The sequence below is a fragment of the Conger conger genome, chromosome 6, assembly GCF_963514075.1.
Source record: "Conger conger chromosome 6, fConCon1.1, whole genome shotgun sequence".
Lineage (NCBI taxonomy): Eukaryota > Metazoa > Chordata > Actinopteri > Anguilliformes > Congridae > Conger > Conger conger.
This window is the reverse complement of record NC_083765.1, coordinates 38,120,028-38,133,635: the sequence shown is the minus strand read 5'-3', so window position 1 is coordinate 38,133,635 and position 13,608 is coordinate 38,120,028. Positions and strand designations below refer to the sequence as shown.

General features: G+C 41.7%; 1 protein-coding gene across 2 annotated transcripts in view; it reads right to left on the bottom strand.

The window, feature by feature from the left end:
- Positions 1-208: 208 nt before the first annotated feature.
- The window catches only part of LOC133130875 (semaphorin-7A-like), a 30,787-nt gene continuing 17,387 nt past the window's right edge, over positions 209-13,608 (bottom strand). For both annotated transcript variants that reach the window (XM_061245825.1, XM_061245824.1), the window contains 6 exons: positions 13,232-13,340; positions 9,966-10,161; positions 7,428-7,540; positions 6,838-6,983; positions 6,369-6,427; positions 209-2,771 (listed from right to left, as the gene is read on the bottom strand). In XM_061245825.1, the coding sequence (XP_061101809.1) occupies positions 2,392-2,771; positions 6,369-6,427; positions 6,838-6,983; positions 7,428-7,540; positions 9,966-10,161; positions 13,232-13,340 (1,003 nt within the window). In that variant the 3' untranslated portion in view covers positions 209-2,391. The remainder of the gene's footprint in view (positions 2,772-6,368; positions 6,428-6,837; positions 6,984-7,427; positions 7,541-9,965; positions 10,162-13,231; positions 13,341-13,608) is intronic.

Below are 13,608 nucleotides of genomic sequence, written 5' to 3'. Positions count from 1 at the left end.
CAAACGGTATCACTGTATTTAAAAATGAATTCCAAAATGGCAATTCATTCCCAAAAACATTGTTAAGATCTCCTTTTATTACGTCAACATTTTGGTCCAAAGGATGCATGTCAAAACCGAAAGGACAAAAATACTAACTTATTAAAACAGTGTGGAAGTCAACAGTGAACCACACAGTCGCAACATGATAAAGAAAAGGGGGGAAACATTTTCACAAGAAACATTGTTTATTGCTTTAACCATACTATTTAACATTGACCACAATAACAAGTAGCCAACGAATACGATATATCAGTGCAAAAGACAAACAGAAATAACAGAAGATACACAGCTTGCACAAGCCATTATTTCAAGCACTCCTTTGTGGAATTATCTGGAACCAGCAGCTAATTTTCATGTTCCCATGTAGACCTAGAAAACAATATTGGTTGATATTCTGAAGAAATCCAAATTCCACCATCCCAAATGGCATTTATCATTCCAAAGAAGTTTATATAATCTAAAACAAATCCAGCTATAATGGCGTTTTTCTTGTTGTTGTTGTTCAGATTTTAGGCTTTTTTTGAGTATATACCTAAACTGTCATAAATCTTAATAATGCTTCCTAAGTATGAACACTTGATACTGATACATACACAAGAGGGACCAATGCTGAACAATTATATGAAAAACACAGTGGATATATTACCATGCATAAACTCACAAAAATAATTTCTGCATAAACATTATTAAAGGATTATTAAAATTAAACTTTGGAATGTCTCGAACTATTGTTTAAGCTATTGATTACTCGACTATATAAATAAACCAGTACACAAAATAAATTCGATCAATTCTTCATGACTTTAAGGAAAAAACGAACTACTGAAATGCAAAAGACCATTTTTTTAAAGCTATAGTTTACTTGCCGGTATAAATAAACATTAAAATAAATACATTACTAATGAAACTGTCTTATTGCTTTATTTGGTTTCTCCCTGTAAATGATAATTATTGCCCGCATAAATCGCTTTGATGCTCAACGGAGCATTGATACTTTTGAAACTGATCAAGATAGAATTCTTGTAACAGTCAATCTGATATTGCACAACTGACAAATTTATTTGGCGATGAGAATGAACAAAGTGCTTCAGGAATAAGACTTCCTGGGTTTTCTAACCACTCCCAAAAGTGGACTAGGCACCATACATAAGGAATGTGCCCTGCAGTGTAAATCAATAAAATGATAGCTCTGCAACATACCCGCTAAGATAATGAATCAATAGCCTTTGTCATGCATTAGAAATGCCCAGTGTGAAAGTATCCTCTAAATTTAGAAGGTATGTTGCCGGATGCTGGGCTCTTTGAGATCCAAAAACTCAAATGAGTCAGAATTTTAAACATAGTCAACCTACTTTTGTGCCAATCATTAAATTTAACTACAATGTTTGACTGTGGAGTCTACTCAATTGTCTATCTGACCTGGGTTTAAAGCCCCTCCATATGACAATATTACACATTGTGAAGTTTCGATGTGAGCAGACAGGGCATTAACAAACTAAATTGAAGACTGTCTCTCTGTGTACACAATCTACAAGCTCTAAAGTGCAGTTAATAATACATTACTCTACTGTGCAACTGGCCCGTAACATTGTCTAAAACGTACTGCACACACCCAAGTCCTTCAACTCTAACATCTATTCCAGTACAAGCCAGAAATTCAAACTTCAGGTAATCCTTACTAATGGAAAAAGTCAATACCACAATACTCACACCAACAGAACATCCAAATCTTTGGGAGTTAATCTGATGTTGAGTTCAGGACTGTAACGCACAGTTCAAAGTGTACAGTGAGTCACATGTTCAATGAGAGAGCGGTATAGACACACAATGATAATAATAATAATAATAATAATAATATTAATAATAAGAATAATAATCATAATAAGAATATTATTATACTGGCAACCAGTCCAGGGTGTATTCCTGCCTTTCGCCCAATGTATGCTGGGATAGGCTCCAGCCCCCCTGCGACCCTGTTCAGGATAAGTAGGTTAAGATAATGGATGAATGGATAATATTAATAATAATACTATAATAATAATGCATTTGCATAGTGCATTTACACATTAACATAATGCTTTGAGACTGATAACTGCTAGATAATTGCAAAGTATAATTATTATTCGTAGTAGTAGTAGCAGTATATTTACTATCAGACCTTAGACGCTTTTCTGCTTGGTGCAGTGGGCAGGGTGGCCAACACAACCTCTCCATATCACTTTCTCTCACCATCTCTCACAGTCCCTGAGAAACGCATATTATAAAAAAACTAAATTGAGTCAGAGAGTACGGCAAAAGCTCTCGCATTTCCTAGTGCTGGTGGTTTCATCGCAATCTTAAGTCTTCACATTAGTGGCAGAGGATGGAGACCAGAGCTAGCCCTGAGAGGGATGTGGTGACAGAGGACCACCATGCCCGCCTCGCACGGTTCTCAATGGGTGGGAGCAGCCGGTAGGATTTGAGGACTCTGGTGTAGTTCTGCTCCACGGAGACGCATTCATGGGTCCCGTAGTGCTTCGCCCTCACCGCCGGGATGAGTTGCAGGCAGTCCTCCTGCGTCTGCGGCTCCCTCTGGGCAGCCACGCACGGGCTGCTCTGCCCCTCGTGCTCCCAGGTGTAAGAAGCGTGGTAGGAGCGCACAGGGCAGGACATGTAAAAGGCCACACCCATGGGCAGGACGTGGGAAACTCCCAGCAGCTCAGGTGATGGCGGTCTGTTGCGCTGCTGATCTGGAGGGTAGTGAGGGAGGGGTGTGAACACAAGATTGCTATCGAGTGAATGCGTCTTACCACTCAGTCACCCAATACTCTATACTCACTCACAGTACATACTACACCCAACACCCTATACCCAATGCTCACTCCACACACTCACCCTACACACACTCATCATACACCCTACACACACTCACCCTACACACACTCATCATACACCCTACACACACTCATCATACACCCTACACACACTCACCCTACACACACTCATCATACACCCTACACACACTCACCCTACACACACTCATCATATACCCTACACACACTCACTCTAAACACTCATCATACACTCATCATACACATTACATTACATTACATTACATGGCATTTAGCAGACGCTCTTATCCAGAGCGACGTACAACGAAGTGCAGATCAAGTACAAGTGCGAAGAGGACCTGAGAGGACAGTACAGTTCCGAGTCCTAGTGTAAACATACAAATAATCAGAACCCTTGAAGAATACAATCAACTTCCAAACTAGCATACCACAGTTGGCAGCTAGAATACCCTGAGTACAACAATACAATAGCTAATACAAAAAATATATATATATCTATACAAGTAACAATATCTATACAATCTATACATAAGTGCCATTACAGTCTATGGCATATATAAGGCTAATCATGGTGGTGAGATAGGGGGGGAAAGGTGTAGCCTGAAGAGATGAGTCTTCAGTCTGCGCTTGAAGGAGGTCAGAGACTCTGCCGTTCTGACATCCACCGGGAGGTCATTCCACCACTGTGGGACCAGGACTACACCCTACACACACTCACCCTACACACACTCATCATACAGAACTGGAATACAGAAGTGTTGTTGTTTGTTCATTTTAGCATAGAAACTATTTTTAATGCGTTACTTTTAAATGTATTCAAATTATTTGGGAGGGAGATGAATGAAAAACTATAGTAAACCACAGGGGTACAATGAATATCTATCTGGTGATGCCTTCCAGGCTTCCTAATTGTCCTGCTGTTTTTCAGGCCCGGATAATTGACATGCACCTTGTTACGTTCCACGTATGTATGTCTGTCTGTTTCCCCCCCTTAAACTCTACAGATGAAGCCATCAACCATTTCCATTCGCTGTCCCTGCTGTCCATCATCAGATTACCTCTACCGGTTTGTGTTTGTCTACCTGGAGGATATCCTGATGTTTTCCAAGGGCCTCATGGAACATGTTCAGCATGTTTGCCGAGTGTTACAATGCCTCCGGGAAAAAAACTTTGTTTAGGAAACTATTGTTTAGGAAAGCCTAGATGATTGGTTCTTCTTAGTCTGCATGAGTCTAGCTAATTTAGACTACTGTCCGCAGGTGTGTCCCGTGTATATATGTTGCCTGCTTCCCTTGTGTTTCGCTGAACTTCCCCATTCTGCTCCTGCCCTTTGTGTTGCTGCTCTGTCGTGTTTTTTGCCCATGTACTTTCCCAGCTTCCCTGTGTCTACAGTATCCCGCATGTTTTTGTTGGATTACTGTTATTTTGATTCCGCGTTTGCCCAGTAAAGACTGTTTGTGTTTCTGCGTTGGGTCCCACTCTAAGCATTGTTACGTGAACCTGCCGAAGTTGCTCGCTCTCTCCCGTGTTTCGTAGTTGTAGGCCTACACAGGTAATTGCCCCAACATCCCACTGGAAGACAATGTAGACCAGTCCAGATAAGACCCTCTGGTGCGTGGGAAAAAGGCAGCTGTTTCACAGTCGTCAACCACGTCAGCGCCACCCTTTGTTTCGCTTGCCGTCTTCCATTTGTAAATATACTCCTTTTTGGTTACCTAGCAAATTACGTTTTCTATTTGCACGTTCTCAGTGAGGCGGAGATAACGAGGTAAGCCAGTTTGCCAGAAGACAACAAACATTGTGGTTTTTGCATGTCGCGTCTCTTTGGTTTTTGTTCGGGTGCTTTGCATCTTGGGCAATGCAATATTAAGCATTATTAGTACCTTGGGCAACTATAACGGCTTGAAATTAGAATGGCAAATGTATTATGTTGTTTCAACCATACAGAAGTCCAGATACTGAAAAGGGGTTTATTTAACAGTAAATTATAGGTGTAGTTACAGTCAGAGTCTTGGTAAGCCCCAAATTCAGGGTTCGGAAAGTCATCTGACATGCCTACTTTGGGACAGCTCAGCAGGAAGCCCCATCCAACCATTAAATTTTTAACAACTATCCATGTTGCCACTGGATACCCTCATCCAAGTGTTTTTGCATGTCGCGTCTCTTTGGTTTTTGTTCGGGTGTTTATTATAAACAGGCTGGAGAGTGCGATACGTAACATGGCGGTGCTTTGCATCTTGGGCAGTGCGTTTTGGCTTCCACCCATAGCTCTTGCCATCAATCTGATGCAAGTGAATCTTGATCTCACCTATCCACAAGACCTTTCAAAGTCATCAGATCGCTTTACTGTTCACACAACACAACTTTCTGGGTTCAGGCATCTAGAAGTCATTGTGGATCGCACACTACATGACTGATTGGCAACAGGGGGTCACGCGTCACACAATCTTTCACCAGGAGAAATGTCCAACAAGTCAGCCTGGTCTTGAAAAACTATGTTTTATCGCAAAAAGTGATGTTCTATCACATGCAAGCAGTGACACAGGAAACGTCAGATAGAGAAAGGCCCATTTTGTCTCTGATCTGGAGTGGAAAATCAGGGGTTTTTTTGTCATTATGGTGGAAATTCTTCAGGCATCAACTGTAGAGGTGCTGTAATTTCTACACAGTGAAACCAAAATGAATAATACCCTTTAATAAAGCAGAGAATGGGCACTTTGGCCACATTATGTCTGATTAAAAATCTTACATTTTGGAATACACAATCAAATCAAGAGAAAATATGTCTTGATCCCAAGACATATGGAGCTCACTGTAGGTGTTAGCTATATACATTAGTGTGCAAAGATTTGGGCACCCCTGATCAAAAAGCCTTTTACAATTAATATCTCATTTAACAGAAGCAAACCTGACCTCTAAACATGACACACATTTCTTCAAATTTTAAAGCAAGCTTTTAAAAAATATATATTTTACAGTTTTTCAAAATAATGGAAAAGGAAAAAGGCCCTGTGCAAAGGTTTTGGAACTCTGTCAGTTAGTACTTGTAACTAATATTAAGCATTACTAGTACCTTGGGCAACTATAACGGCTTGAAATTAGAATGGCAAATGTATTATGCTGTTTCAACCATACAGAAGTCCAGATACTGAAAAGGGGTTTATTTAACAGTAAATTATAGGTGTAGTAGAGTCTTGGTAAGCCCCAAATTATTATAACTATGTTGCCACTGGACACCCTCAGCCAGCAAAAAGAGGATGGGCTCCCTCTAATGAATCTGGTTTCATCCAAGTGTTCATTCTGTTGTACCACCCAGGGAGTTTTTCCTTGCCACTACCATCCAAGGCACCAAGCCCAGGGAATGCTGTGATGCATACTGTGACAAATGTTATGTGAAATGTGTAATATGAATAACTTGATTTGCTTTGATTTGACCATAAGCCCTGGCATTATATAATAACTACATTATGGACACAATTTTCCAACCAAATTTACCTGTTCCGCTCTGTGGACAAACATCGACGGTGCCCCCATCAATGTTTTGAATTGCTCCCCTAAGGGAAAGAACACGAAAAAGTCAGAAATCTGGGGAAAAGAAGATTGAGAGAAAAGCCCCTTTTGGGGGGGTGGGGGCTTCACCCTAGATTATCTCACAGTTTATTAGGTTTGCTTTTCTACCTTTACATTGCATTACAAATTATTTGGCAAATGCTTTTATCCAAAGTGACGTACTGTATAATAAGTGCCTGACATTTCTAATTAGCTAATCAAATGTGTGGCCACAGGTGGTTTCCAGTGACAAAGCAGAAATCTTTATCTGTGGACTGTTTTATCTGCGTAGCCGTTACGCTACATACAAACTCACGCAAGCACACATGCATGCACACACGCACGCAAAATCAGATCTTCATCCTCAGTGTTTGCTTTCATTAGACTGGTTCACAAGTCAGTGGCTTTCACTTACAGCACTGCTGGAGCACACCCTGAACCGCTCCAAGCACAGTATGGGTCGCGGGCCAAAACACAGTCAGCACAGGACGTGCCATAATCCCTGCAGCTCCCCAGGTCCAGCTGGGCAACCTGATCCCTGAAGCCCACCAAGAGCTTGCCCTGCCCCAAGATAGAAGCGAAACAGATACAGACAACCGCAGCCAACCGAGAACTTGCTCTACAGATAAAAACCACGCCGCTACACGTCAACTGTTTTCTCAAGCATTCCATCCAGTAGGTTCCCCCACAGGAACAGACTATTCAGCTGCATACAAATTTCAGAAATATCGAACAACTCAGATACCGTATTGAAGCCCTTACTCACAAGTTCCCTATGTGCTGAGCACTTGTACGTGCAGAACTGGAAGGATTTTGGGTGGTTTCCAGTAAAGCACTGTAGGTGACAATGCGAGTATTATTGAAATGTAGGATGTCATTGATATGATACTGGACCTTTTGTGCATTCATGTCTTATATTAAGGTGCAAGACTGATCATATTGTAGAGGAATATTGTACACTGACCTTGTTGGAGAGCAGTTTAGTGCACTGTAAAGGCAGCTCACCTTCTTGGAGATGAGCTTCATGGACTGAACAGGAGCAGGGTGATGAAGACGCATCTCAGAGATGATGAAGGGTGTGAAGTTGTCCTCCAGGATCTTGTGGATTATCCCCTTGTCTGTAGGGATCGTAAAATTGTCAGTTTACAATCAGCCTGTAGTCCACCTAGGTTGTGTCTTATGCAGCGCAGACTAAGAAAATAGGACTGACCTTTGACCTTTTCTTTCATTTTTGAAATAAACAGTGCATAAAGAAATATAAAAACCTCTTGTTTTAACGTTAAATCAAAACAAAGCCTGCTAAGGCTGTTGGTTGATTAATCATCAACTAAGCTTTATGATTAATGGGGCAACATCGGCTCAGGTGGTAAGAGCAGTCGTCTGGCAGTCGAAGGGTTGCCGGTTCGATCCCGCCCTGAGTGTGTCAAAGTGTCCCTGAGCAAGACACCTAACCCCCAATTGCTCCTGCCGAGCTGGTTGGTGCCTTGCATGGCAGACAATCGCTGTTGGTGTGAGAGTGTGTGTATGAATGGGTGAATGAGAAGCATCAATTGTAGTGCTTTGGATAATGGTTCTATGACCAATCCTCTATATTTAACAGCAGTTAACAGCTTTGTTTTCCATGGTCCATTTAAAAAAATCTTGATGATACTATATATATATTTTTCAGAAACTGGTTACGAGGAAACATGAACTGAGAACACAGAAAATACTCAACTTTTCCCTTTAGAGACTGGTATGAGTCGTGGACCTGCTGTTTGGTGTGTCACACCTATTGATAGCACACATTCAGCAGTTGTTCCTAGTGTTCTGTCAGTCCAATTGGTTATGATTAATAACCACTGCACCACAATGTTACTCCAAAGTGTTAATAATAGTTAAAGGTACAATACGTAATTTCAGACTCCTAATGGTCGAGAGAGGAATTGCAACAACAAAACCTCAAACCACAAACCACAGTCTATGAATATAACGCATAATATAAAGCGTTATTATACAGTTCAGTTCTTTGGAACGCTGACAGTAACAAACACAACAGAGCCTGCCATCTTTTCGTAGTGTTCTAGTAAGAAAATGTTTGCAGGCGACTTCTTGACTTTGGTGTGCCACACAACACTATTTATAGTTTTTGTCTTTTTGAAGTTTTCACTTTAGCTAACCAACTATATTGTGAGCAAGCAAGTTATTTGGCTACGTAACTAACTGGCTATATAACTAAGATAAGATGGTCTACCACAAATGATGCAACTGTAACTTACAGTTTGAGAGAAATAAAGGTTTAGCTAAACACGGATGATTGAACACATAGAGATAAAAGGAACGTGTAGCTGCCCAAATTGCACTCCAGACTATCTAGTTATAAAACAATACCAGTTCGCTATCAGTAACAACAAGCAAATTAGCTATTACTAGTTAGTGTCCGGCGGCACGGATGGTGCAGTGGGTAGCACTGCCGCCTCACAGCAAGGAGGTCCTGGGTTCGAATCCCCGTCGGCCGGGGCCTCTCTGTGCGGAGTTTGCATGTTCTCCCCGTGTCTGCGTGGGTTTCCTCCGGGTACTCCGGTTTCCTCCCACAGTCCAAAGACATGCACGTTAGGCTGATTGGAGAGTCTAAATTGCCCGTAGGTATGAGTGTGTGAGTGAATGGTGTGTGTGCCCTGAGATAGACTGGCGACCTGTCCAGGGTGTATTCCTGCCTTTCGCCCAATGTATGCTGGGATAGGCTCCAGCCCCCCTGCGACCCTGATCAGGATAAGCGGGTTCAGATAATGGATGGATGGATGGATAGTTAGTGTCCCAAATGTACAAATATCCACCTGAAGCACAATGCTTGTGCAATCGCTACTATGTTCATATTGCCTATATTTTATCATAAGTGGATATTTGTAAATTTGTCAAGCTAAATATAGCTAATTTGCTTGTTGCTACCGATAACTGGTATTGTCTTAAAACTAGATATGTAGTCTTCGCTTGTACAATAAGCAATAGTATACAGAGTTTCAGTGATCGCTTGTCTGGATTGCAATTTGGGCAACTACACGAAAACCTGAATAAGCTGCGCCATTGGCTGTGGCAGTTAGAACCATTTTTCAACAATAAGCTTGAGAGTGATTGCCCAACAAATGTCTATTTTGAAACCAAAATTTAAGGACTATAAAACACAGGCAGAGGGTGAGTCAACATGACAGTGAGCCTTTTTCAATGATAGGAAGGTATTTACAATAATCTTACCTATTGTACCTTTAATAACCGCTGTACTACACTATCATCATCTAGGGCTACTCAACTCCAGGTACTGCAGGCAGCAGTGTCTGCAGGCATTCGGTCCAACCATGTGCTACACCACTTGATTTCACTAAGGAGCTTACTCCCTGAAGGATGTAAATAATTAGTGAAATCAGGTGGTGTACTGCATGACTGAAGCAAATATCTGCAGGCACTGCAGCTCTCAGGGTTTAGAGTTGAGTATGCTGCTCTAATCTATTACCACAGCACCACACTGTCACGCCAATCAATGATATTTCATAAGCGCTGCTGACGTACCAGTGGCGAGTAACAGCACATTATGAGGGCGACCGTCAACGTCAGTGACAGTATCCACGGTGATCCTGGTGTAGGGAGTGTCACTGACGTAGAAGGGGGCCTGGCGATGAAGCGGCCAGATCCAGTCACTCATTTCGGGATTTTCTCTCACTACTTTGAGGGTGTCCACTGGAATTTCCTTACTGTTGGTGACGCACTGGAACAGCATGCGCAGAGACAGTTAGGGCAGACTTTACATCATAACATTTTCTCCAGTCTTTTCAAGAATAAAAGGTGTCAGTGCTGTGCATGTCATTTCCTGTTCATTGTACCAAACCTTTTAAGCTGTGGTGTGTTCCTGTGTTACTTTGTGTTACTCCAGACCTGGGTCAATTATGTCATTGTTTTACTGAGCTTGTCTGCTGTATGAAATACTCTCAGAAGCTGCAAATCCCACATTCGGACCCTCCTTTCGGTTGGCTCAATTGCACCAGGCAAGATCAATCAAGCAGAGAAACATACCTGAATCAAAAACAATTACGCAAGTGACCCAAGACTGACTTTTACATGCCTTCATCGTTTTGTAAAAAACCATGATTAATCGGGCAACCCAGACTGTAATCGGTGTCTACCCAGACTGTAGCTGTCTGCAAATTTTGGATACATTTTTAGGTCTGAATGTCTGCCTGGATGAAATATAGACACGATAAAATCCATTCTGAAACTTTTCATTCCAGCTGTAATTGTAACTAAAAACTTGTATGCTCATCGCAGGCAAACAACCGTAGCAGAGACAGACAGACAGACAGGCAAAAAACAGAGGGTCAAACACATGACGTCCATGGTCCACTACATCTATTAAAAGTCAGAGGCGGTCTGTTTGGCAGCTCATTTGGTGAAGGCACCACGCTGTGGTGCATGGATGAGCCCCACCACGGTCTCGTATCGAATCCAGACCATACCTGTGAAGGCTTTGTCCGGTAGTTCCATACATATAGCAAGTCCAAATGGCCGAGTAAGTTGCCTAGGGTATGGGAGCGTTCAGCTGGTTTGGGCTCCACATTATCCGCTACCTAGCAACAGTAAGTCGATCGGACGGGCACGTCAAATCCGCAACTCTGTTCTGCGCTAGCTTAACTGTAGTCTATTAGTTATTAATCACTGTACCACACTCTCTCTGTAATCTGTTACAATTAGTAACCACTGTACTGAACTGTCATTCCAGTATGTTACAGTTAATAATCACTATACCACACTGTCACTCCAATCTGTTACAGTTAGTAATCACTGTACCACACTGTGTGAAAAGAAGCAGCTGGCGACACCACATGTTTTGGAGGAGAAGCGTCTGCAATCTCCCAAATCTGCAGTCAAATTCCACCATGCATGAATACAGCTCCAAGGGCAGATAATTGGACATTCCAAAGTAGGTTGGGTATTGGACCGGTATTGGTATATGTACCGCCCCATGACGGGCACCAAACATTTCAAAAACAGTCACACCCATGCCTTGCTGTTTTCCTTCTCGAGAAGAACAAAAGGAGAGCAATGTAGTGGTTTCAAGCACACATTCTGCGAGACAAACAGCACTCCACATCAAACGAAAAAACGCAAAATCATCACTCCTGCGGGTAGGGGGTGGATCCACAGCGAGAATGTACAAGGATGCTTCTCAGACAAGAACTGAAAAAATGACCTCAGACTTTCTTCTACATGAACCCCAGACTGCTAGCCAAGAACCACTCCATACCAGGAACCACGGTTTCCATGACACCAAACTTTTATCCTTGCTGAAAAAAAAAAAAGAATATTAATCTCGACCTCATACCAGTGCAAAAATACCGTAACCACTTGATGGATGAGTAACAACCGCACTGTAACACCTACGGAGTAACGTAAAATGGATCAAAAACAGTTTGTTTTCGTGTCACTGCTGCCCAATTCCTTTATTATTTTATTGAGCATTATAATCTATCTATCTATCTATAATCATTATAATCTATTCTAAAGGAATAACTGGCCAAAACAGAAGCAAAATTTGCTTTTGGCAATGAATATTAATAGGTTTTCTATGAGTCAGCTATGAGTCAGTGGAGCATCTTTGTACATTCTGAGTTCATCATACACTAGACTTCAAGAGCTGTCAATTTTAGGAAAAGGGCACTGTATTAAATGATCAGTGATATCGATCATCAGCAAGTATGGCTGCCAAGGGGCTGGCTATCTTGCCGTCATTGATAATGTAGCTCAGCATCTTCTGTGATGCTTTTCCAGGCTTTTACTCCGGCCTCTTTCAGTTGCTGTTTGTTTCGGTGGTTTTTTCACTTCAATCTTACTTTTTTGCTAATTGTCATCTTGCCTTCCAAATCTTTCTGCTGATGAGTGGTTTGCATCTTGTGGTACAGTCTCTGTATTGCTGCTCTCTAAGTCTTCTACGAACGCTTGATTGAGATACTTTTCACCCCTGCCCTGTTGAGATCGTTTGTGATGTCACTGACTGTTTTGGGGTTTTTCTTCACAGCTCTCACAATGTCATCAACGGCTGTTGTTTTCCTTAATCTACCGGTTTGATGTCTGTTGCTCATTTTACAGTACATTCCAAGTTGTTGTACCAGCTATCCAATGCTTGTGCAATGGTTCTTATCAATTTCCCCACTTTTATAAGCTTCAAAATGGCTTGCTTTTCTCCCAAAGACAGCTCTCTGGTATTCATGTTGGTATGTCTTTTCTAACACAAATGCAGTCTTTACAGGCAAAACCCAAGGCTAAAACCAAGAGTAGACACTCAATCTAACAGGACACATCTGGGCAACAAGAAACACCTGTCAGTAACATTTTCTCACATAAAAATTGGGTGGTCTGATACAAAATGTTATATGTATAAGTTGTTTAAAAAAATCTAGATCAAAATACCAAGAAATAAAGGCTGAACTTTTGACCTCAAACTCAATTGTCTTCAGTGTATAGCAAAAACAAAGGAATTGACCTTGCTGTTCCAATACTTTTGGAGGAGACTGCATGTACAAACAATAGTGTTCCACTGGCTTTGTACTGTAATGTGGAATGCAATTCCTACTCCCTAATGGTGATTAAACAACCACGCTGTAATTCAGGATGACATTTTTATTTTTTTTCAGCAATAAATTAAAAAGATGGTATCTTCCATTTAAATAGTCTATTTACTTAGTTTCTCTTTGTCTGCCTTCCATATTTTTCAGCAATGTAACGAAGCTAAAATATTCCGGAAGGAGAAGGTGGAATCTGCGGGAAGGGCTGCTGAAACTCACCACTCCGGGCCTTGGATTTGGAATTTCTTTATTCAAGCCCCGGAAGGAGGACTTCGTGAAGACAGCCTCGATCTCGTCCAGGGAATAGACACAAACGGCTGAGGCGTTCCTGTGACGGAAGGAGCTTACTGTTACTGATGGGCAAAAAGAAACAACAGCATGATAACAGGTGCTTTCACTATACTGTGATGATCAGTAGCTTCTCAGTGGAATGAAAGTCAGGACAAACCAGAAACTCACCCAAGTCAACAAACTACTAGAGAAAAGCAAAAGTTTGTCACTTCGGCCAGCAGGAAGATCACTGAAACACAATACAAGTTTGCGGCACAGTAACCTTCAACACACTAGTCAACAACTGGCTTAAATACCCTTGGAGG